Genomic DNA, 26,394 nt, shown 5'->3' on the forward strand with positions numbered 1-26,394 from the left:
ATTGCCCCACTAGAGAGCTGCGCTCACTAAATGCGGGACTACTTGTAGTTCCCAGAGTCTTAAAAAGTAGGATGGGAGCCAGAGCCTTTAGTTATCAAGCTCCTCTTCTATGGAACCAGCTTCCAATTTCATTCCGGGAGGCAGACACAGTCACCTCATTTCAGAGTAGACTTAAGACCTTCCTCTTTGACAGAGCTTATAGTTAGGGCTGAATCAGGTTCACCTGGTCCAGCCCCTTGATATGCTGCTATAGGCTTATAGGCTGCCGGGGGACGTTTTAGGATGCACTGAGTACCTATCTCCTCTTTTCTCTCCAGAAGGATGAATTTTCATCTCTCAATCACACGTTACTAACTCTGCTTTCTCCCCGGAGTCCTTGTGACTTCACGTCTCATGGGGTCATCGGACCCTATGAGACGACATAGATCCTATCTGCCTGATGGATCATCGAGGTCTGGGTCGTGGAATTCCTGCTACCGACTACGCCACTGTCCTGTTGAGACTCCGCCCACTCCTCCTCTCTACCGCCATCTGCCTGATGGATCGTGGAGGTCTCCATCGTGGAATATGCCTACTACGAACTATTCATACACTCTGTCATATTCATTGAATGTATTTTAACTCTAAATCTGTCCTTCTGTACACATTACATCTATTGCATCTGTCCATCCTGGAGAGGGATCCTCCTCTGTTGCTCTCCTGAAGGTTTCTTCCCTTTTTCCCCCCCTGAAGGGTTATTTGTGAGTTTTTCCTGATCCGATGTGAGGTTTTGGGGCAGGGATGTCTATGTGTACAGATTGTAAAGCACTACGAGGCAACTTTGTAATTTGTGAAATTGGGATATACAAATAAACTGAATTGAATCAGGTTCACCTGGTCCAGCCCCTGGATATGCTGCTATAGGCTTAGAGGTTGCTGGGGACGTTTAGGATACACTGAGCACCTATCTCCTCTTTTCTCTCTCCTTATGGATGAATTTTCATCTCTCTATTGCACATTACCAACTCTGCTTCTTCCCCGGAGTCCTTTTGACTTTATATATCCTATCTGCCTGATGGATCATCGAGGTCTGGATCGTGGAATATGCCGAGTACCAACTATTCATACACTCTGTCATATTCATTGATTGTGTTGTTACTGTGTTTTAATTTGTGTATAATTATTCCTTCTGTACACATTACATCTATTACACCTGTCCTTCCTGGAGAGGGATCCTCCTCTGTTGCTCTCCTGAAGGTTTCTTTCCTTTTTTCCCCATGAAGGGTTCTTTGGGAGTTTTTCCTGATCCGATGTGAGGTTCTGGGACAATCTGTACAGATTGTATAGCACTCTGAGACAAATTTGTAATTTGTGAAAATGGGCTATACAAATAAACAGAATTGAAACTGAATTAAATCATTGACAAAATCATTGACGAAGACTAAAGCATTAACTAAGACTAAAGACATTGACTAAGACTAAAACATTGACGAAGACTAAAGACACTGACTTTTGATCTGCTCCCCGAAGCTTACAGATCAGTTTTCATGACGCATGACAGCCATCACGACATCATCGTATTATGGTTAATGTATCCGTCAGTGATATGAACCAGTTGTGCCCAATGGAGACGATTAATGAAGACATTAATCAATGATGACACCGCGGCTCAGAGATCAACACATTAATAACCCCTCGTCCTCATCCTGTCCCACGTTTCATTTAATGACTTCTGAGAGAAAAGAAAACGTCCAAAAATCTCTGAGTCCAAATGGTGGACGCTTTCGTATTCTATTGAATCTCCGCGCCACGGAGGTAAATAAAGAATTCAGATTGCATTCAGTTTTTCTCTGTGCTGCCGATGGCTTCATTAGGAATTTAACTTTTTCTGAACCTCAAAGGGAACTTATTAAAAAATCTAAAATATTTAACTGGTTTAATGGTCATTTTATTCGCTATATTTCCATGCCTAATTATATTGTCCTCCGTCTGTTGAAGGGCTTTTATTCCTTCCGACAGGTGGGTCCTGTTATATATAGGTGATGTCACGGCATTATTTGGGCTTGACGGTGATATGTTAGAAAGTTAAGATTTTTTAAAAATCCCAAAAAGTGAATCGCCGACTCCAATTATTTGGACTCCGTTGTCACTTTAATCCTCCCTGACCTTATCCTGACCTTTGAGACAGCGGATCGCTCAATAAGGGAAAGAAACGCATCTGCATAAGTCACCGCCAAACATTTAAACTGATCCCGTAACCCTGAGCATAGAAAATTGCATTTTCGCCGTATTCTCCAATACTCTCCAACTGGAAGATTTAAATGGAGAGACCCTTATCATTTATACCCCTCCAGTCCCAGCGTTGGAGCCATTGACCTTTTCGTGAAAGCGAGTCTGTAATCTTGTGGTGTATTTTTAGTTTCAGACTTGTCCTCCGATGCTCATTAAAATTCGAATCAATCCCGAGATCACAAGGTCCAGTGTTTTCTCTTGTCATTAGCGAAGAAACCCGGAGCTCTGATTAAACAGGAAACTCTCCGCTGCCAATAAGGAGGAAGAGTCATTACCAGAACCACCACGGGGTCGTGCAGAGGTCCGTCGGTGTGCAGCGTCTCCACCTCGTCCTCGACAATGTAGTTCCACTCCACGCCCAAGTCGATGAAGCTCCTGGACGCCACCTCCTCGCCTTTGCCGTTGAGGATGTAGTGCCCCGTCGCCTGGTTCTTGATCGCTGCAATCAAGTCATTTTGGGTTTACGGCGCCACCGACAGAGAAACATTTACCAAATAAAGAAGCTTGAATTGTGATCCAGAATGGGCGGTTTTGAATCCCCCTACATCCCCCTCGCATTGATTTCTGTACTGAACGACGTCTGATTGATGCTTGAATTTATACGACGATAGAGCCGATAGAAGCAACAGAGCCGATAGAAGGTCTGTAGGGAAAACGAGCATGTTCGCCAGCTGCATCTGATGCATCGAAATGCTAATTAGTTACAATCAGGGCAACGCTTATGCAAAATTGATTGATTTTTTTCCCCTTGCGATGGCGAGAAGCCAGCTTTGTCTTCTATGCAGACACGTTGATATTTGGCGAACGGCAATAAAACTTGAGTAAATTCACTTTTTAACCAAAGTAAGGCTGAGACGAGCCGGTGTAACAGTGCACCGTTTATTATCGTACATCTTTATAAAGTCCTGCATCCTCTCCTCCTCAAAAAGATATACCGGTCTATGGATTCGTAAGATCGACACTTTGACAAGGAGATTCAGAGAAATTAGGTTTCAGTCGGGAAGGGTAAAAAGCGAGTGAGAGTGTTCTCTTCAAAGTGATCCATCCGCACATGTCATTTCACAGATAATGACATGTGACGGCCAGGATGGACTACAGCAGAGAGAGAGAGAGAGAGAGAGAGAGAGATTTGATAGAAAAGATTCGGAGGCAGCGGCGAGATTCATCCAGATGATATATAAAAAAAGACACTTCTTTCAAATTGGATCTTGTATACTTCAGCTTCTGCGGTGGAAATGAAGGACATCAAATCATGGTTGATGCCTTGTGGAGATGGAGGTCCAGCAGCTCCTGAAGCACTCTCTCACCCTTTCAGCCTCATGATAACGTAGGAGCGCCAATCCAGCACAGGACATTACAGCCCTCTCCAAAGCTGCTTTTGGGGGCCTACTTTACAGGAATGCTGGGTAATCTCTAGCACCACTTCACACAAGTACAAATACAGTTGTGTAAAATACTCTGTTTCGAGCTAAAGTCCCTCATTCGAAATGGTGCTTCAGTAAAAGTAGCTCCGGTTCTACATTGTTAATATTGTGTAAGTAGTATTTAACTTGGGGTGGAGCTAGTTTTTATTCTTCTATATAGTTAACTCGCGGCCCTGCAAAGGGTCACAAGAGAAATCTGAGGGGTCAATTTTTTTATGACAATAAGCCTGCAGTGCAATTCAAACTAGAATTACCTCCAATTGCGTCGCTACCCGTGTGAATTTGTCTTAACGAGCACAAGAGTTTTAGAGTTATGACCAAAAGATTTGACTGGCCAATTCTGCTCTCGTCTGTTCATCCTTGAGCCAAATTTGAAGAATCTCCATCCAGCGTTCCCAAAATATCGGACGTCCCGAAAACCCAACGCTTTCTGTTAAATGTCATCGATAGTTAACAACTCATCGACATCAGGAATGTGACAATGAGCTCCAACTAGTCTTAGTTAACAACTGGCTTAATTATTAACAGTGTGTTGTATATAATAAAGTCAACTAAGTAATAAGTGGCTACAAATTAGTGGAAATACTCAAGAAAAGTTCCTCAAATGTGTACATATGTCCAGTAGTTGAGTAAATGTGGGTTATGCCCATAACCCGCAAGATGTTCCCACCATAACCAGCTTCAGGCGGGAAGATGAAGAGTTGTTTGTTATGATTTGGAGTGTTTCCTGTTTTGTTTTGAAGTCCCTGTCTCGTTTCCTGTTTCCCTGCGCTTCCTTCCCTGTGCTTGTCTGTTTCGGTCCTGATTGTTCCCAGCCACGCCCTGATTGTTTCCACCTGTGTCTCCACCTGTGTCTCGTTTCCCCAGTGTATTTAGCCTGTGTCTTTCTGCTTGTTCTGTGTCTGTTCGTGGGGAGCGGCGTGGAGGTGGATTCACAAAACGACGTTCCTCCAGCGACTTATATTTATTAAAAAAAAGTATATCGATGTAATAATCCCAGAGAGCAGAAAATACACAAATAAAATAAAACCCAACTCGCGGCTCTGCAGGCGACAGGAAAGCGATTGAGTTTTTTTCGACTGACTGACAGAAGCCTCCCGGGTCCACGCTGATGATGAAATATGACTTCATGAACCAATATTGACTTAAACATACAGGCTCAGATTGTCATTGGTGACAAGCTGTCTGTCAAATTACTGCGCGTTAGATACTTTACTTGGGTATTTCTTTTGTTATGCTACCGTATTTTTCTACACCGGGACATTTCATAGGGACATGTTCTCTTTTAACTCTTATTTTTTCTATTTTTAGAAGCAATTAATCGTGGGAAAATACATGTCAAGGTTCCAGATTATCTTATTAAAAAAACATTAATTTTAAAAAAAAAACTGTTGCAGTTGAAGTGTTAATATATATATATTACATAATTTCTTACATAGTTTTTCCAAGTCAAACATATAAATGACCATCTAAATGTAACATTTAAAAACTCCTGAACAAAGGCATGAAAGATGTTAACGGGTCCATTATTATATATATAATTTCCCTACAAGAGGAGACAACATTTTGGATCTGGTCTACACAACCCACAAAGGAGCGTACAAGGCCTCCCCCCTCCCCCACATAGGTCTCTCTGACCACATCACCGTCATGCTAATGCCAGCATACAGACCCAGAGTGAAAGCCTCCAGACCGGTTCTGAAGCAGGTACGGGTGTGGCCAGAGGGGGCCTCCTGCGCTCTCCAAGACTGCTTTGACTCAACAGACTGGGGAATGTTTAAACAGGCAGCCACATACAACGACCACACAGACATTGGGGAGTACACAGACACTGTTACTTCTTACATTAGCAAGTGCATTGATGATGTGACCCATGTAAAGACCATCACCACTGGCTAACCAGAAGCCGTGGCTAACAGGGAAGTCCATCGGCTGCTGAGGACTAGAAATAGGGTCTTCAGAGCTGGGGACGAAACGGACCTGAAAACAGCGAGCCAACCTGTCCCACGGCATCAGGAAAGCAAAAAATTCCTACACAAAAAAGATAACCCGGCACTTTAAAGACAGCAGAGACACACGCAGCCTGTGGCGGGGCATTCAGACCATCACAGACTATAAACCCACGCCACAGAACTGCGACAGCAACATCTCTCTGCTAAACAACCTCAACAGCTTCTTTGCCCGGTTTGAAGCACAGAACAGCACTCGTCCACACAAGACTCCGCCCCCTCCCCATGATCAGGTTCTGTGCCTGTCTGCTGCCAGCGTGAAGAGGACTCTCGTCCATCAACACCCACAAGGCAACAGGTCCAGACAACATCCCTGGTCGTGTGCTGAAGGACTGCGCAGAGGAGCTTAAGGACGTCTTCACGGATGTCTTTAATACTTCTCTGAGACAAGCTGTTGTTCCATCATGCTTCAAGGTAACCACCATCATACCTGTGCCAAAGAAATCCACTCCGTCCTGCTTCAACGACTATCGTCCAGTGGCACTGACCCCCATAATCATGAAGTGCTTTGAACGACTAGTCATGTCGCATATCAAATCCATTCTCCCCCCCACTCTGGACCCTTTCCAGTTTGCATACTGGGCCAAACGGTCCACGGAGGATGCAATCTGCTCTGCTCTCCACCCAGCCCTCACCCACCTGGACAAAAAAGACTCCTATGTAAGAATGCTGTTCATAGACTTTAGCTCAGCATTCAACACAATCATCCCACAACAACTAATCTGCAAACTTGACCAGCTGGGGCTCAACATCTCGCTGTGTAACTGGCTGCTGGACTTCCTGAGTGAGAGGCCACAAGCAGTACGTGTTGGCAACAACACCTCGAGCAGCATCACACTCAGCACAGGGGCCCCTCAGGGCTGTGTGCTCAGTCCTCTGCTCTTCACCTTGCTGACTCACGACTGCAAAACCAGCTACAGCACCAATCACATGGTCAAGTTTGCAGGCGACACAACATTGATAGGTCTCATCACCAAGGATGACGAGACCCTCTACAGGAGGAGGTCAACCTTCTGACCACGTGGTGCGGAGCCAACAACCTCCTGCTCAACAACAGCAAGACCAAAGAGATCGTTGTTGACTTCCGGAAAGGCCACACCCATCACCCACCACTGACCATCAACGGTGCGGACATTGAGCAGGTCAGCAGCACCAAATTCCTGGGGTGGAAATCAGTGAGGACCTCTCGTGGACAGCCAACACTACATCGCTGGCAAAGAAAGCACAGAGGCGCCTCTACTTCCTCCGGAAACTGAGGAAAGCAGGGAGCCCCCCATCCATCATGTGCACCTTCTACCGCGGCACCATCGAGAGCATCCTGACCAACTGCATCACTGTGTGGGGCGGAAGCTGCACAGACCACAGCAGGAACGCCCTGCAGCGCATAGTGAAGGCAGCTGGAAGGATCATGGGTGCCTCCCCCCCCTCCCATCCTTGCAGGACATATACAACACCCGCCTCACCCGCAAAGCGACCTCGATTGTGAGGGACCCCTGCCACCCCTCACACGGTCTCTTCAGCCTCCTGCCCTCTGGGAGGAGATACCGGAGCCTCCGGGCTCACACCGCCAGGCTGTCCAACAGCTTCATCCACCAGGCTGTCAGGAAGCTGAACTCTCTCCCCATCCTCCCACTCCGTCCTCTTTCAGACTCACATGTCTGAATGCTGCTAGCACAATTTATGTTGTCTATATGTTTACATGTTTTTACTATTTTTGCACTTTATGTTGTCTATGCACTTTATGTTGTCTATATGTTCACATGTTTTTTACTATTTTTGCACTCTATATTGTCTATATGTTGCACAATTCACTTTATGTTGGACAGAAGAGAAACGCAATTTCGATCTTCTGTATGTTTGCACATATGGAAAATTGACAAATAAAACTGACTTTGACTTTGACTTATATAATATATACAAATATATATTTTAAATTATTTGAAGAACTTTTTTTTACAGTACATTTTTTTACAAAACAAACAATCAATTAGCGGATAAAAATCCACCGTGAAACTAATCAGCTAGAAAATCCACCTCAACTACAACAACTCATAATTTAAGCGTTTTGAGTGTCTAGAAAAGCACGATATAAATTCAAGGTATTATTATAATAACATAATGATGTAATGTATATAAAAAAAAGATGTTGCATTATTAGACATTTATTTCCCCTGATTACAATTTTAAATGCTTTTACTTTTACTGAAATATTTTTTTCTTCGTCCAACTCCTCATCTCAGAGGAGCCTACAGACCTCGGTCTTTGGACGGTCCTCCATTCGGAAATTTTTTCTGTTGTTAATGTCTGTCAGTATGTACACGTTATGTATGTACTTATGGAAAATAAATTACTTACTTACTTTCCGACTCATCATCGTTAAGTCAAAACCGAGAATTTGCATAAAACTGAGTTGGTTGCATCGGACGATATTATAATCTGTAGATATTATTATGACTATATTTTCTTGCTCTTTCTACCGCTAATCAAGTGGTGTAATATTCCACGAGGAGAATTCTTTTCTCATCCCTCCGTCCCGCTTTTTGGACTCTAGTCGGTTTACGAGGGATTTGTTTTATGAATGAATCAATATATCAATATTTTCAGAAGTCTGATCAACCCCCTCCTCCACTGTTCCTTTAAGTCATTCACATCAGGCTTGTTGATGTTGTTGTGTGATCCTCTGTTGGGCCGCTTATGGAATTCATCACATCTTCCTCAAACACTCAGTTCTTCTCCCTCCTCCTCCTCCTTCCCTTTTGGCTCTGTCCGACTAAATAACTTCCTGTGGGCGTGAATGTAAGACGCTTCCGGCCGAGCATGATCGATGGCGACTCTTCTCTCTCCTCCTGAATAAATCATCCTGCGCTCTCAAAACAACAAACTAAAAGAGGAGGCTCGGCCTCCTGCCGTGCGGATCGATGTTTTAAACTAAAACGTTGGACTTTACAACATTTAAAATACATCAGGGCTTTTCGTCCGACAGCCTCTTTTGATTGATTGATTTCTGTCCTCTTATTAATTAAGGCAATATTGACATTATTTTAAATGATTTTTAATTCGATATACAACCACTGGAGCATACCTCCAAGAATATATATATATATATATATATAGGGAGTATTACCATGATATGATTGGCTTCATGTATATATACATATATGTATATATATATATATAAATAAATATAAACAGTATTAAAATGATGTTCAATCTGATTGACTGTATGTATATATAAATATATATATATATATACAGCCAAATCATATTAAACATCATGGTAATACTGCTTATATATACATATTTATATAAATAAAAAATAATATATATATATTTATATAAATAAATAAATATATCTATATATTTCTATTTAGATATATACAGGACTGTCTCAGAAAATTAGAATATTGTGATAAAGTTCTTTATTTTCTGTAATGCAATTAAAAAAAGAAAAATGTCATGCATTCTGGATTCATTACAAATCAACTGAAATATTGCAAGCCTTTTATTCTTTTAATATTGCTGATTATGGCTTACAGCTTAAGAAAACTCTAAAATCCTATCTCATAAAATTTGAATATTTCCTCAGACCAAGTAAAAAAAAAGATTTATAACAGCAAAACAAAATCAAACATTTGAAAATGTGTTTCCAGGTGTTTCGAGTTAATTAGACGATTCAAGTGATTTGTTTAATACCCTGCTAGTATACTTTTTCATGATATTCTAATATTTAGAAATAGGATATTTGAGTTTTCTTAAGCTGTAAGCCATAATCAGCAATATTAAAAGAATAAAAGGCTTGCAATATTTCAGTTGATTTGTAATGAATCCAGAATGCATGACATTTTTGTTTTTTTAATTGCATTACAGAAAATAAAGAACTTTATCACAATATTCTAATTTTCTGAGAGTCCTGTATATACGTAAGATGAAAGGTCGAGCCGCGAGGCGAACGACGGGGCCCAGCGCTAACTTTAACGAGCGGCTCTCGAACGCACCGTAATGCAAGCCGACGCAAAGGTATAAATCACCATTAAGAACGAGTGTCCGGTCGAGTTAGTTTTTACGGCTTCGTCTTCTTCTTCTGGCTCAACGGATAAAATATGAAACTGGAATCGGCTGAAAACTATTAAATAAGAATATGAGGATGTTTTCATTCTGAATTCTCACCTCAACGGACTCGAGAAGCGCCGCTAGTTTAAGTAAAGCTCTCCCAAACAGATCGATTAATGATGAGGCTCAATGTCTCCGCCTCAAGAAGGTTGACGGGGAATAAACGATGCAACGCCCACCATCTCTGATCTGTAACATCCAAAGAAGAAGGTTTTTTTGGATGTTTTTTAAACATGTGTTCAGTCCAACTTACCAAGAATTTGAGGGGAGGCCTCGTGTTCTTGGATGATCACATGTCTGGCCCCAGGAGGAACCAGAAACATCTTTAGGTAACCTTTGCCAAGTTTGCAGCGGCGGAAGCAGAAGAGGAGGAGGAGGAGGAGGAGGAGGGGGGGGGTTAGGAAAGAAAGACAAAAAGACACAGACAGGTAAGTTAAGCAGATTCGTGGACGATCTTTTTCTTTTCTGTTTTTTTTGCGGCGGTGGACATGGCGCCGTAGACCAGCAGCTTCTCTTTGCTCTAGAGAGAAGATGCGTTTGAGGGAGCAAGAAGAAAATGGTTAAAAAAGAAATAAAGAAGAAGTCAGCTTTTCCTCCTGCAGGGAAAACACTTGTTGAAAACCAGGCGGTTCGTTCACATCCACCTGTCAATCAACACAGGGGCAGAAACGCCCCGCCCCCTTTCTGATCCGCCATGTTGGTGAATGTGAACGTTGTCGAGCCACGTTTCAATCGAGTCACAAAGTGACATCGTTTTCTTCTTCTTCTCTACAAAGAGTTCAACGGGATGTCCACCGCTCGCAGACGCCCACCGCGACTCACCCAGCGTGTTCCGAGAGTCTTCGGTTTCATTCAGGAACACATTTCGTGCTCCTTTGGGCAAAGAGAAGGCTCCTCTGGTTTTCCCTTCAAAATAAAAGGAATCGATTAGTTTATTTTGTGGTGGTGGTGGTGCTGGGGGGGGGGGGAGCTTTCCCTCTCTCTCTGCCTACGCATTACTTAATCAGCTCAGCGGGGGGGGAACCAGACGAGGGGAGGCAAGAACTCTTTTGGCCTCCGCTCGGCCTGTCAATCATCCGCCGCGCTGTTACTACTCGCCTTCGGGTTTTGAAGGTAACGAATCGCTTTTCCAGGATGACGACAAATTGTGCAATCTAAACTTTTTGGAAAAATGGCAACGAGCCGCTCGATGGAAATTACAGTTGGATCAAATGTTTGTTGGGGGGGGGGGGGGGATGACTGTGCACAGGCTGGACCCCATTGGGGGGGAGTGTGTGTGTGTGTGGGGGGGGGGGGGTGATGCTCAGGTTGAACTGAATCGATGGGATTGTAGATAGCCAACGATGTCCCGTTCTGCAGGATGGGTTTAATGTGGCGTGTGTGTGTTAGGCCGTTGACATCAAATCACCACACACACACACACACAGACAAACACACGCGCACACATGTGACAATGACTTTCTGTAAAGGAAGCGGCTGCTGGACCCGTCAGACCTGAATTAGACACTTAGATTAGTAACGTGGAGCCAGAGGCAGCAGCAGCTGGTGTTGTGGTGATGTGGTGACGTGGTGTCGTGGTGACGGTGGTGATGTGGTGGTGTTGTGGTGACTTGGTGTGGTGGTGTCGTGGTGACGGTGGTGTTGTAGTGATGTGGTGTCGTGGTGTCGTAGTGACGGTGGTCTCGTGGTGACGGTGGTGTTGTAGTGATGTGGTGTCGTGGTGACGTGGTGTCGTAGTGACGGTGGTCTCGTGGTGACCGTGGTGTTGTGGTGACTTGGTGTGGTGGTGTCGTGGTGTCGTGGTGACGTGGTGACGGTGGTGTCGTGGTGACGTGGTGTCGTGGTGACGGTGGTGTCGTAGTGACGTGGTGTCGTGGTGACGGTGGTGTCGTGACGGTGGTGTCATGGTGACGGTGGTGTCATGGTGACGGTGGTGTCATGGTGTCGTGGTGACGGTGGTGTCATGGTGACGTGGTGTTGTGGTGACGGTGGTGTCGTGGTGACGTGGTGTCGTGGTGACGGTGGTGTCGTGACGGTGGTGTCATGGTGACGGTGGTGTCATGGTGACGGTGGTGTCATGGTGACGGTGGTGTCAGTGGTGTCATGGTGTCGTGGTGGCGGTGGCGGTGGTGTCGTGGTGACGGTGGTGTCATGGTGTCATGGTGACGGTGGTGTTGTGGTGACGTGGTGTCGTGTGACGGTGGTGTCGTGGTGACGGTGGTGTCATGGTGACGGTGGTGTCATGGTGTCGTGGTGACGGTGGTGTCGTGGTGACGGTGGTGTCATGGTGACGGTGGTGTCATGGTGTCGGTGGTGACGTGGTGACGGTGGTGTCGTGGTGACGGTGGTGTTGTAGTGACGTGGTGACGTGGTGTCGTGGTGACGTGGTGTTGTGGTGATGTGGTGTTGTGGTGACGTGGTGTCGTGTGACGGTGGTGTCGTGGTGACGGTGGTCTCGTGGTGCCGGTGGTCTCGTGGTGCCGGTGGTCTCGTGGTGACGGTGGTGTTGTGGTGACGGTGGTGTCGTGGTGACGGTGGTGTTGTGGTGACGGTGGTGTCGTGGTGACGGTGGTCTCGTGGTGACGGTGGTGTTGTGGTGTCGGTGGTGTCGTGGTGGTGTTGTGGTGACGTGACGGTGGTGTCGTGGTGACGGTGGTGTTGTGGTGACGTGGTGTCGGTGGTGTTGTGGTGAGGGTGGTGTTGTGGTGTCATGGTGACGGTGGTGTCGTGGTGACGGTGGTGTTGTGGTGACGGTGGTGTCTACGGCGCTAAGCATCCATCTGCACTACAAGCTGCTAACGGAAGCCGCTAAGAGGCGTTCAGGGACACTGGGATACTTGCATTTTGGGCTTTCCAACAAAGGGCTTTCTTTTTGGGCTCTCTTACTTAACTGTTTTCCTGTTAAACAAAACAAGGTTGAGTGGTTAAAACAATGTGAGGACTGAGATGTGGAGCTGGTGGAGGACGGGAGACACTTTGGTTTCTGAACGTATTAATTAAATAGATAATACAACTGTAAAAGAGGGCTTAATTGCTTCTCGGCTAATTCATAATTCAGGGTCCTAATCGTAAAAAATCTGGAGTAGCGGTGGCTCCCTCCGGCCTCGTTTCTATATTTAATTGAGGGCGCTCGCTTCACTCCCACCTCCCACCTCGGCGGGAGTGAGTCATTTAAAAGAGGAAACACACTGTCATCATCAGATGTCTTGAGCCAGATCAATAAACAAATAATAATGATTGATTGGGAGAGCCAGTGGGAAAAAAAGGTCATAAAATTAATTCCAAAGGCTGAAGCTCCCCTCAGAGTGATCGACCAATGACATCACACGCTCATACGAGATGAGTCACTTTAATGCAAATGAATGTTCAGTGTTCGCCACATGCAGAGAAACACAGTGTGAGTGAGATTTAAGGTCCTCTGTTCAAACGGCAGAGCCTTAATAATAATGTTCATATTAATGTTCATATTACCAGCTAACAGCTATTAGCTCTGTGAAGATGTATTGATGGTGCACATGAACCCTGGGTCAAGGGGAGGGCCCCAAAAAAGACCCCACAGGCCCGCGGCGTAATTTAATGTGGCCCCCCGATGGCTTGAAAGACATGATCACCTTTTCTTAAAGTAATGTAAGAAAAAAATCCTGTGCTTTTATTTTGAAGGTTTCAAATTAAATGGATTTGTGTACAATATTTCTACACTCAAATAAACAATAATAAAATGCAAAGAGAGTTATTTAACAATATGTTTGAGTAGTTTATACGTCTATATGTTACAGTTACACTGGCCCTTTAAGAGGCAGCCATGATGAATAATCAGCTGGGGGGCGGGGCCTTTCTGGATTACCCTTATTGCCATGTTGAGAGCCGTGTGATCAATGATCCTAAAAATGTTCTAACCTTTTAAAGCAATGCTTATATTCTGTTATTTAGAAGTTAAGAAAGCACAAACACTTGGAAAAACTTCTCCGAAAGCGTTCTCGTGTGCCGGGCGCCGCGTGGGCGTCGGCTCCGCGTCCTCTTACCAGGTTTCTTGGGCGTCCGGGTGAACGACCCCTTCACGGTGCGGCAGTGGGAGTTGTCGCCGCCGCAGACGCCGCATTTGTCCTCCACTTTGCCGGAGCCGATCTCTCTGTCGCAGCCGGCTTTCTGGAGAGAGAGAGAGATTACACAGGTGAGCTGCGATTGCGGTTTTCTTTATGGTTTCCTGGAAAAACAGTGAATTACCGTTTAAAAATAAATAATTGGACGTTTTAAGGCAAATTTGTTAAACAACTAATTATATGAATCCTCTTTCAGATGCCATAGCGTTTTAGGCGTTTATGAGGAAATTAATTACATCTAAGTAATAAACTTTTGACGGATTACTACTTGACATATCTACGTCATGTTGCGTTTTGTTTGGGGTTTCTGGAAATATGTTATATTTGTTATATGTTCTCTTCAGAATTCTCTTTCAGATGCCACATCGTTTCGGGTATTTATGAGGAAATTAATTACATTTAAATATAGTTTATATATAAGAATGTTAAGATTGGCTCCGCCTTCACAATAAAGCGACGCTGACATCAATAAATACAGAAACATTTTAATATAATAAATATTAACGTCTGAAATAGGACATTCTAAATTGTCCATAATCACTTAATGCTCAACACAAATGTTTAATGCATGAGTTTTACTAATACTGTTAAATAAGTGAGTACATCCTGCACCACTGGGTACCGTGTTGACAACCTTTAAAAAATAAGTCCATTACTTTTACTACAAAACGCAAATTTTTTTAAATGCAAAAAAAACAAAACATTTGCATTTCAACTTTTATGACAATTGGTGAAAAAAATAATCGAGTCTCTGAGAAGCATTCCTCCTGAAATCATTGGACACGCTGGGAAATAAAATTAAAAAAGCGGAAAGAAAGCCAACGACAGGAAGGACACGCCTCTACGTATATATTTAAATTATGCTTCGATTAAATCAAATATTATAAAGTCACCGCTGCGTTCGGAGTTGAACCCGTGACCGCCCGTGCAGTTGAGCCTGACGCGTCTCCTTGTAAATGGCGACTCACCACACACTCGCCGCGCACGCACACGCTGTAGGCGTCCTTGTAGGAGCACCGCGTCCCATCATGCACCAGCTGCTTCAGGTACGCCACGTCGCCGCTCTCCTTGGACTGGCAGTACAGATGGCAGCGCTTGTTGGCTGCAAAGAAAACAATATGATATTGGTCCATATTTACTTTTGCATTGAAAATGCGGAAGGTAATGTTTTGATCGGCGTGTATTTATTTATTTGTATGTGTGTTTGCGTGTTATTCGCATAAGTCAAAAAGTATTAAACCGAATCGCATGAAATTTGGTGGGATGATTGGTTATTATCCGGGGACCATTTGATTCGATTTTGGGATCGATCGGGTCAAGGTCATGAAAAGGTCAAAATCTTCTTTTTACCAATTTTTATCGAATTGGTATGCAACTAATGCCAACATTTTCATAATTCAATGCCCAATCTTGTGATATGCAAAGGTATGCGCTCTACCGAGTGCCCATTCTAGTATTATATTGATTTATATTGTTATTAGGGGAAGAAAATACAACTCGGCAAAATAAGAATATTCTAAAAAAATATTTAACATAATCCCGTATGTACTTTTACCAAATGAAACATCTGATGTCACATTTAGTAAAGGCCTGAAAGATGTTAACGGTCCATGCGTCATCAGCTAAATAACAAAATAATGATGAATCCCACGAATGTGGAGGTTTTATTATTTGTCTTTCAAAATAAAATAAAAAAACCGAAACCAATTTAGCCGCATGGAGCGACGGAGAGAATAATCTGATATAAAGAGATGTGATTGTAAAGAAGGATTTTTAACTTAGACATTGTGTTTAACTCTGCATGCACAGGGCGACCGAATCAGGGAAAAGAGAGAGAGAGAGGAAGGGAGAGAGAGAGAAAGGGAGCAATAGAGTGAGAGAGAGCGAGAGAGAGAGTAAGCGAGAGAGAGAGCGAGAGAGAAAAAGAGAGCGAGAGAGAAAGTGCAAGCGAGCGAGAGAGAGTGAGTGAGAGCGAGAGAGTAAGCGACAAAGAGATTTTTTTTGATTTTTGAAAAACACTTTATTCTCATTTTTTCAGCCTTTACACAGATTCTTTAACAAATAAATTGCTTTAAAAAATGAGGTTGTTTAAAATAAAAACAAACAAAAAAACATGTTTTACCTACTAAAAAGTGGTGCAAACACCAGCTCCTCCACCACAGAACAAACGATACCTTTAAAACACCACCGTTGTTTAAAAGCATCCAGGTCTCCAATGTGTTTATAAAACCTGAACTCCAGCCAGAGTCTGGCTCTGATGTTGCAGAGCCACACTGCCCTGGCCTCCTGCCCCTCTCTGTTCTCCACCCAGGATGTCCTGGTTAAATAAATGGCCATTTTGGCTTCGCCTGACAGAAAATTTAAGAGCTGCCACTTTTCTTTTTCCGTTTTTTTGTAGGCAGCTCCCATGATAAAAATCTTTTCTGTTAAAACCACATTAAAAAGACTAAAAACCAATGTTAAAAGAGAGAAGAAACTCAAAAGTCTCTTACACTCATTAAAAACATGGTAGATAGTCTCCCGGAGGTCACAGAAGGGGCACTGGCTCAGGACAGCGGGATTAATTATTGAAATGAAAGCGTTGGATGCGACAGCACCGTGTAAAATCCGCCACTGGAGGTCAGCGGTCCTTTTCTTCAGGGGAGGCTTGTATAGGACCCCCCACTGCGGGCCAGGGCCTCCATGCCCAAGTCTCTCTGACCACACAGTGGGCGGTCTGTTGCACAGTCCGGACCTGTTGGTGCTCTTCACGAGGTTAAAATACAAAGTCTTCTTGTCTGCCTTGTTCAGTGTGCAGTTTTCTGGGTGGGTTGTCCTGAGCAGGGGGCCGGTGAGTCCCCCTAGCCCCGGGCTGAGTGAGATTTCTGGGAAGGGGTCTGCAGGGTCCGGCTCTGTCCTCTGCTGGCTGTAGTCGTTGAGGAGGCTCCTCTCCGACCCGGTCAGCCTCTGCCTCCACAGCTCCAGGAGCCTCCTCGCCACCCGGTCGGAATGCAGACCCAGCAGGGAGCCCAGGGCCGGGGGGTCGGTCAGCGTCGGCCCCACTGCATCCACCAACTGCTGCAGGGAAAGGGTCTTTGTTCGCAGCAGCGCCCCCGTTAGTCCAGGGGTGACGCTGCTGCTAATGTCTAGTTTTGCCCCGTGAATTAATGGTTCTCTCAACAACCAGAACAGAGAGTCAAACTGTGGGCACCTTTCGTGTTTAAAAAGGGCCCACGACTTAACACCCTGATAAAAATGAGGCAGCCCACTTAGCTTTAAAATACTGGAGTCTATTAAAAACAGAGCAGTATCCAGCCCCAGGTTGTCAGCACGTCTGAGGATGCAGCTGGCTACGTCTCGCCACACTAAAAACCCTGGACTCGTTAAAAACTTCTGAACAAACTGTAATCTAAAAGTGGCCGTCCGGCTGGCCAGGTGGACAAGGCCCTGTCCCCCCTCCTCTCTGGTTAAAAACAGCACCCCGTGGCACCCAGTGTAGACCCTCCCAAAAAAAGTCCACCATTTTCTTTTGTATATTGGCTAAGAAGCCCGAGGGAGGGTCTAAAACGGTCAACCTGTGCCACAGTTGGGATGCAATAAGATTGTTTAAAACCAGTACTCTACCTTTAAAAGACATCTGGGGGAGCAGCCACTTCGACTTGGAAAGTTTCCCCTCTATTTTCTCTGTGACGCCCTCCCAGTTCTTCTGGACCATGCTCTGCTTCCCGAGGTATATCCCTAAATATTTAAAACCTTCTTTTTTCCACACCAGGTTCTGTGGAAGAACCGGGAGGCCGCCACGCCACTCCCCCACAGCGAGGGCTTCGCTTTTTTTGCAGTTCACCCTCGCTGACGATGCCGTGCTAAAATCCTGTACAATTTGATTTAAAAGGTCTACGTCTTTTTGGTTTCTAATAAAAACAACAATGTCGTCGGCATACGCCGATAAAATCATTCTCTTATTAAAACCAGGTAAAACCAAACCATGTAGGCTAGAGCGTATCTTGATGAGGAGGGGCTCGAGGGAGAGTGCGTAGAGCATCCCGGATAGACCACAGCCCTGCCGGCAGGCACGTGCACAGACATTTTGGGGGGCAGGTGCTCAAACCCAAAAAAAGGGCACCCAATGCCAAAAAAAAAAATTCTGACAGAGTTGAAGCATGAGCAGCATTACAGTGATGATGCTGTCCTCGACCTGCGTTTCCTCTGGGCAGCATCAGACCACTAGCTTACATTTTCTTTATGAATAAAGATGAATTATTCTATAGCAACAACAGTACAAGCGTTCTGATTGGCTAATGGGTCGTCATGCCAGCTACGTATCGCCCTCCTCGCTGGTCTGATACGGATCCGTACTGCCCTCTTACGTCATTTTCAAAATGAGCGATATTGATAGACAACAGCCAAGAGCAGTGGTCCTCAAACTAAGGCCCGCGGGCCGGATACGGCCCGCCTCCACATTTGGCCCGGCCCTCTGAACAAGAGAGGCCTTATGATTTTTTTTCAGTCTGGCCACGCAAATCCTAGACTAGCCCGTTAAATAGAACGGAATAAGAACTCTCTCTTTTCTCTCTCTCTCTCTCTCTCTTTTCTCTCTCTCTCCTCTCTCTAATCTCTAAACATAACTAACGTCATTAAACAGCTGGACGAGGCTTTGAAATCACGGATTTCGTGAGTTTTTGTTTGTTTATTTTTTAAGGAAACGTCGGATCAGTTGTGACGTCATGTTTTCAGCAGCGCTAATGTATTGGTTGATTTATCACAAAACAACGTCAGGGGACAAACACCGTCATGATCTGTGTGTCTGCTGATGCGGGTCAGAGGAGAAGAAGGTGCACCCGTTTGGTGGCGCGAGGAGCACTGGGCGGAGGAGGAAGTGGAGGAGGGAGGGGCGCGGCGGGAGGGGGGGGGGGGGTTCGTGAGCGTCGCGGACCATGTCGGGGCGAAATTCTCACAAGAACTCAAATAAATGCCCCGTCGGATATTAAAACACATTTGGGTGGAGTTTATGACAGAGAGAGTAACTTTTATTCTTAAATACTGATGAATGAAAAAAGTGGTCTCCAGCAAAAAGGGCACTTTTCTCATCCAGGGCAAAGGGGCTGGTGCTTGAGCACCACTAGGGCTCTATCTGTGCACGTGCCTGCCTGCCGGACCCCTCTACCCACTCTAAAAGGAGCACACAGCCTGCCGTTTATCTTCAGCACACTCTCAACATCACTGTACAACACCTTGATCTTAGCTATGAAGCCAGCGCTGAACCCAAACTTCCCCAGAACTTTCCAGAGGAAGCTGTGTTCAACGCGGTCAAAAGCCTTCTCCTGATCGAGAGAAATCAGACCAGTGTCCATACCCAATGAGCTGGAGACCTCCAAAACGTCCCGAATGAGGTGGACGTTGTCCACCATGGACCTGCCGGGCACACAGTAGGTCTGGTCCCGATGGAGGACCTGCTCCATAGCTCCCCTCAGCCTGGAGGCGAAGACCCTGGACAGAAGCTTGTAATCCACACACAGCAGAGACACAGGGCGCCAGTTACCGATGTCCTGCGGGTTTCCTTTTTTAGGCAGTAGGGTTAATACTGCCCTCCGGCAGGACATCGGCATGGAACCAGAGGCCAGACTCTCATTAAAAACCATACAAGAAGTACTGGGATGTCCCCACCGAGGACATCCCAGTACTTGTAAAATTCAGCGGGGAGGCCGTCGATACCGGGGGCGCACCCTCCCTGCATTCCCAGCAGGGCAGCTTTCAGCTCGTGGGGGGTTATGGGTCTGTTGAGCTCCTCATTGGTCTCCTCGGAGACCGGAGGTAGCTCCCCACAGAGCCCCTCCGTCGACTCCTCCTCCTCCCTATACTCACTGGCATACAGGGAGGAGTAAAACCCCACCGCTCTCTTCCTGATCTGGCTTGGTTCCACAACCGGCTGCCCTGCGTCCGTCAACAGTGAGTGGATTACACGCCCCTACCCACTCCTCTTCTCCAGGCCGAAGAAGAAGCTAGAGGGAGTGTCCATCTCCGCGATGGTCTGGAATCGGGACCTGACCAGTGCGCCTTGTACTCTAACTTCGAACAGGTCGGCGAGAGCCGCCTTTTTACTTTTGAGGACTTCAATATGTCCTCGATCTCCTGTGGACTCACTCAAACTTTCTAGGTCCACTATCTCAGTCTCCAGGTCCTTCATAGATCTGGTGACGTCTCTAGTGACGTTGCAAGTGTGCTGCTGACAAAGGAGCCTGTGGCAGCTGTGACTGATTTGGCCTCGGCTGCTGGTGATTGGCAATTAGTCAGCAGCCGAGGCCACCCCTATAAATGCTCCCACTAGAGTGGAGGGAGGTGAGCAGGCGCGTTGCTGAACGGTCTGCTGTGTGTTGTGTGCAGATAATAAATATGTCTTTGAACAACACCTCGTGCGGTCTGGCGGATCCTTGGTGCTGGGGGGGGAAACCCACGTTGGGCTCCAGTGTAGCAGGCCCGAGGCCGCCACCCGTGGGTTTCCCCCCCCCAGCACCAAGGATCCGCCAGACCGCACGAGGTGTTGTTCAAAGACATATTTATTATCTGCACACAACACACAGCAGACCGTTCAGCAACGCGTCTGCTCACCTCTCCCCTCCACTCTCTAGTGGGAGCATTTATAGGGGTGGCCTCGGCTGCTGACTAATTGCCAATCACCAGCAGCCGAGGCCAAATCAGTCACAGCTGCCACAGAGCCTAACCTCTACCTTACCACGGTCCCACCACTGCCCTAAGATTATTAAAATCGCTCTTCCTCAGCCTACAAACGCTCCAAAAATAAAAAAGCACCTCCCTAAAATTCCTATCGAAAGTTAAAACTGAATTAAAATGCCAATACGCGCTCCTGGGTAAAAAAATTCTAATAAAAACATGACATAAAACCAAAGAGTGATCAGTAAAACCAGCCGGAACAATGCTGCACATTTTAAAAATTATTAAAATGGTGCTTAAAAACATAAATACGATCTAACCTGGCTGAGGAGATCCTTCCCTCCCTAACGTGGGACCATGTGTACTGTCGGCAGTCCGGATGCATCCTTCTCCACACGTCCACCAGGCCATGAGAATGGACCAGCCTCCTCAGGACCTGCTGTGAAGCTGGATGTGGCTCTGTGTGGTTTCTGTCTTTAAAATCATCCTCTGTGCAGTTAAAATCCAAGAATAAATCCAAGAATAAAAAATCCTCCGAGGCACAGTGTGGCAGCTGTCCCCAATCTGGCCTCGGCTGCTGGCTGGTTGACAATCAGTCAGCTGCTCTGACTGATTGGCAATCAGTCAGCAGCCGATGCTGCTCCTATAAAAAGGGCAGCAAAGCTGGAAGGAAAAAAGAGTGAGCAGGCGGTAGTGTTGCGGTCTGCTCGGTGTGTGTGACAAATTAAAGATGTTCTCGAACGGAACCTTGTCGTGGTCGGAGTATCCTTGGTGCTGGTGGGGGAAACCCACGGGTAACGGCCCGGAAGTTGTTACACACAGTCATTTAAAACATCATTAATTTTGGATAAAAACAGCTTCCTCTCTGCCCCGGTTGTTGGAGCATACACATTAATAAAAACAACAGTAAAAAGGTCGAACCGTGCTTTCACTAAGAACAGCCTCCCCTCGACCATGTGTTTGACCTTGTTGTATCTTTGCTCCTTGGGTTTCGCCGGCGCCGTTTGAATGAGGACTTGTTTGGAAAAGAAGTTTCGAGAAGACCCAGCACTCAAAGAACACGAAGTTTATTCTTTCAAAGTACAAAGTAAAACAGACGCTTCGTTCGAACGGCTGGGAATCCACGGGTCGTGTATCAGGAATTCAACGGAGATATGTGTGTTTACAGTTTATATAGACAAGAGACAGAGGGGAGGTCTCATGTTCGATTCTATAGGCTCCCCAAAGAATCCCCATAGCCCCCCTTCCTCTCCGGCACGTTGGCCACCAAATATGGATCTATGGCGCCGTTCCCTGCTGTGAACTGTCGCGCCAGCTTGATGACAAAAGAGCTTTTCCCTCCAAATATGCTTGAGGCCTTGTAGGCCTCAGATCTATAAACTAGCTGTATCTTTTAAGAGTAATATGAAAATACACGACATATTCCCCCCTCGAGAGTTGATAGACTCTCGCCAATAAACAAACAATCAATGCAAACATACAGGTGTATTATCATGACAAAAATACCACCCCGTCCTTCAGTAAAGTTCCAACATTACTGTGACTGTATGAAGTGTAAAAGTGGTGTAAAATGAAGTATTACATGTGAAATTGAAAAACCTGTCAGGCAGTTATCTTTTCTTAAAATATCATTTAGCAATTTAGACAGGAAAATTATTTCACGGTCCCTCTGCCTAGGCGACCCTAAATTAAACTCCATACCACTGAAATCAGAAAGGTTTTAGCAAATTGTGTAGGGAAATGGTTTTTTAGCAAATACATCAGGAATTCCTCAGTAAATAATAACAAAATAATGATGTCCAGGGGTCCGGCTGGTCATCCCATTGGACCTTTCCCCCAGACCTCCTCCTGCCTGTTCCCCTGCTGTCCCTAAATGTCACGAAAAGTAAACACTTGAGATTCCATTATATTTACCAAAGAACAGAAAATATCGTTTCCCCCACAATTAACACCTAAACAAGAAAATACATTCGTAATTTTGATAATGACAAATCTACAAGAATACACAAGAGTATGTAACACTTTAGCTCTTCAGCAGCTGGACTCGGTTCTTGAGGACGTCTTGACTCTGGTGGTTGTTCCACCAGTCTTTGTCCAGAGTCTTGTAGGCCACTGGTATTGTTCATGTTTGATATAATCGACTCCATTCCACCCAGGGAGTCCTTCAGCACTCCATCCTCCCCTGTTGTCTCCCCCGTTGTTCTAGAATGACAGAAGAGACGACCAGTATCCTTGCATACACAACAGACACAAATCAGACATCAACACAGATTAACACTTTTATGAGTAAATGTAAAATTATAAAACATATCGTTCCTTTATGCATTTATGGCTTTCAGTGTTGACAGGATGGATTTTTCTTCTATTTTTACAGCTTTTGTCTGGGGGATTGATGTATTCCCCCCTAGTATCACTAGTGATACTATGTGAACTCTAAGTCCTAAACCGGGCCGCTCACTCCCAACGGGTGAGTCGTAAAAAGAACACTTGTAATCTCCCTGATCTTCCGGTTGAGGTTGTCGTATATGCAGACTGCAATCTCTCTTAATCTCCAGTCTCCTTCTGTCAGTGAGTAATGTAAACTTCCCTGCTGGTAGTTTCCCTTCTAGGTCTATAACCCTGCCACGGCTATCTTCCCACTCAACTCTACGTTTCCCGTTTCTTCTGTCTACTCCGGGGCACTTGCACGGAAGCTGAACTGACTTTCCCAAGGTCACTTCAACCCTGGTCCTTGTAACGGTTTGGTTTAAGCCTTTTCCTAACGGGTCTCGGGCTCCTCTGTCCCCCCACCTCTCTGAGTTGTCCTGTCGTGGGCTCACTCCTCTGTGAGACCCCAGGAACATCACAGCCAACCGAGCTAGGTCTTGCTGTATCTGGGACATGTTGGATGACAATATCGCGATGCCCATCTCCTGTGCAAACGTCTCCGGCATCATCAGAAGTGTGTAGAGGAACATCAACATTATCTTCTTCCTGGACGGCCTCTCCTTCTGAATTCTGACTCTGTGGATTTTCATGCATCCTCCTGTCTGGCGCATGTTCTCCCGCATCGTTGTCAGGCTCTCTCGAGCCTTCCACCTCTTGAATCTGTGACTGTGTCGCCTCCTCTCCAGGTGCTTTGACACAATGTGATAAGTGGTACCACGTTGGTGACCCCTTGACCTGGACCGCGGTTCCCGTACTGCGAATCACCTCGAATGGTCCTTCACGACGTTCAGTATACCACTTCCTTCTGAATACCTACGAACACCTTGTCTCCAGTCTGCACTGTGTTCCTGGTTTGCTCTTCGAGCTCTGCTTGTCCCTCCTGTCTTGCCTGCCTGGCGGAAACATATGTGGATATTCTTTTATGTAGATTAACCATATATGTAACATACTTTTGCATTTCATCTTCTAAAAGGGCCAAGCTTGGTCCTTTCCCACTTGTCCGTAGACAAGGCGTTGGCATCAGCCTTCCTGTAACCAACTCATGCGGTGTCATGTGTAAATCGCGGAGTTCACTCGAGCGACATACCATTAACGCCAATGGCAGTGCTGCCACCCAATTCAAACCCGTGTGCTGACATATTTTGACAATACGATTTTTTAGAACACCATTCATTCTTTCGCACATCCCTTGACTTTGCGGATGGTAGACTGCACCAAGGCGCTGTTTAATTCCTAGTTTCTGCAAGATCAATTTCACCGTTTTGTCCACAAACTCTTTCCCATTGTCTGAGGATATTCGGTCTGGGAGCCCCCATCTGCATATGACCTCTTTACACAAGAACTTGGCAACTGACTGAGCATCTTTACGTTTTGTCGGGCATGCTTCCGGCCATCGGGAAAATCTGTCCACAACGACCAGCATGTATCTTTTACCGTCAATTGGTTTTATCATGTCCACGTAGTCCACCACCAGTTCTCGCATTGGACCTCTTGGGGTTGGAATGTAACCTGGTGGGACCGTCACTCCGCTCCGAACATTGTTTTTTAGACAAATTGTGCACCTGCCTATCACATAATCAATCTGTTGAAGCAAATAAGGTGCCCAGAAACCATATTCCTTTGTGATTTTTCTCTTGACTTCCCCCCTTGCCACGTGAGCCATACCATGCGCCTCATGAATCATTAGGCCCAACAAGTCCGGTGGTGCGATTATCAGTCCCTCATGATTTCTCCAAAGTTCGGTAGAATCTCGGGTGGCACCCCGCTCTACCCACAGCTGTTTGTCCGTTTCCGGGGCGGCTTCCTGTATCAAAATTACATCTTTGAGTGTTATTTTGTCTTCCAAGGTCACTTCATGAGTGACGAGCAGGATTTTGCCCACTTTGTTTGCTCCTGTGACTGCTTTGGCTGCTTCGTCTGCCGCTCTGTTCCCTTTTGAAATCTTTGAAGCATCCTTTTTGTGTGCTGCACATTTGGCTATCGCTATTTCTTTGGGCTTCATCATCGCGTGCAGCAGTTTCATGATCTGGGCGTGATGTTGTATTGGAGACCCATCCGTTTTCTTGAATCCTCGGTTCTTCCATACGGATCCAAACAGATGACACACATTATGCGCATAAGCAGAATCGGTGTATATTGTCACTCGCTTTCCTTCGGCCAGCAAACACGCTTCAGTCAGGCCCACGAGCTCCGCAAGCTGCGCCGATGCCGGCTGTGGTATCACTTCAGCTTTTTCAACAGTGAATCCGGTTCCTTGGGCTTTCACCACGGCGTATCCAGCACTCAACTTGTCTCCAATACGATAACAGGAGCCGTCCGTCCAATACTCCAGGTCCACCTCACTCAACGGGAGGGCTTTCAAATCCGACCTCAGTCTGGAGTATTTCTCTGCTTCATGAACACAATCGTGTGGCTCCCCGTCCTCTGGAGTTGGCAAATTTTCCGCTGGATTTGTCGTGACACACCTTACGAGAGTGACATCCTCCTGCTCTAAAAGCCTATGATAGTCTCTGAGCCTAGACATAGTCAAATTGTTCTTTCCATAGTTCAAAAGATTTCTGAGACTATGATGTGTAAGAATTGTCACCGGTACCCCATGGTCACTGATGATGCTTTACTATACATTAGAGAAACCCCACCATTGCCCTGTAGCATAGTGGTAGTCCTAACTCTACTTCTGAAAAGCAGTGGAGTAGTAGGAAATAGGTTGAGGCCCTGTTCCCATCCCTGTTGGCTGACAAAGGACTGCACATGTATGTTTACCCCAATGGATGTAGATACATATAGCACGAAATTCTTGGAGTAGTCGGGAAGAGCCAAGGCCGGAGCCTCCTGCAATCTCTTTTTTGTCATTTCAAATGCCAAAAGGCCATCGTCGCCCAAGAAAGGTTGCAGTGGAGTTTAGCATTTCCAGTGTCCTTGATCATAGCTCTCAACGGTCCCGTTAAGCTGGCATACTCCTCAACCCACGCTGAGGAATACCCTGCAATGCCAAGGAATGTCATCATCTCTCGGACTGTTCTGGGTTTTGGAGCCGTTCGAATGGCTTCCAGATGAATTTCAGAGATGCTTCGGTGTCCCATCGTGATTTGTTGGCCCAAATATGCCACCTTCTCCTGGCAATATTGTAGCTTTTTCAGAGAGGCCTTGTGTCCTTTCTCTGCCAGTATTTGAAGCAGTTTAATTGAGTCTTTATGGCATGTGTCCTCATCAGTTGAACAAATGATAATGTCATCCACGTACTGAATCACAGTACTTTGTATCACCTGATCTATCCCGACCAAATCGTCTTTCAATATTTTGTTGAAGATGTGAGGACTGTGTTTGAAACCTTGTGGCAGTCTCTCATACTCGTATGATTGTCCATTGTATGTGAAACCAAATAGGCCTTGACTCTCTTTGCTT

At 45.6% G+C, this 26,394-nt stretch overlaps 2 protein-coding genes across 2 annotated transcripts in view; both read right to left on the reverse strand.

Annotated features, from left to right (window-relative positions):
* Positions 1 to 26,394, reverse strand: part of adamts3 (ADAM metallopeptidase with thrombospondin type 1 motif, 3) — a 116,533-nt gene that overhangs the window by 12,965 nt on the left and 77,174 nt on the right. The window contains exons 14-17 of the mRNA XM_056418120.1: positions 14,883 to 15,016; positions 13,837 to 13,960; positions 10,068 to 10,148; positions 2,547 to 2,710 (exon numbers count right to left, since the gene is read on the reverse strand). Coding sequence (XP_056274095.1) covers positions 2,547 to 2,710; positions 10,068 to 10,148; positions 13,837 to 13,960; positions 14,883 to 15,016 — 503 coding nt within the window. The remainder of the gene's footprint in view (positions 1 to 2,546; positions 2,711 to 10,067; positions 10,149 to 13,836; positions 13,961 to 14,882; positions 15,017 to 26,394) is intronic.
* On the reverse strand, positions 15,893 to 19,696 carry LOC130196207 (cuticle collagen 2-like). Its single transcript, XM_056418127.1, has 2 exons — positions 19,247 to 19,696; positions 15,893 to 16,971 (listed from the first exon to the last, which is right to left on the reverse strand). Exons 1-2 carry the CDS (start codon positions 19,530 to 19,532, stop codon positions 16,670 to 16,672), a joined length of 588 nt encoding a protein of 195 aa, XP_056274102.1. The 5' UTR covers positions 19,533 to 19,696; the 3' UTR covers positions 15,893 to 16,669.

Source organism: Pseudoliparis swirei, chromosome 7 (genome assembly GCF_029220125.1).
Source record: "Pseudoliparis swirei isolate HS2019 ecotype Mariana Trench chromosome 7, NWPU_hadal_v1, whole genome shotgun sequence".
In the NCBI taxonomy this organism is placed as follows: Eukaryota; Metazoa; Chordata; class Actinopteri; order Perciformes; family Liparidae; genus Pseudoliparis; species Pseudoliparis swirei.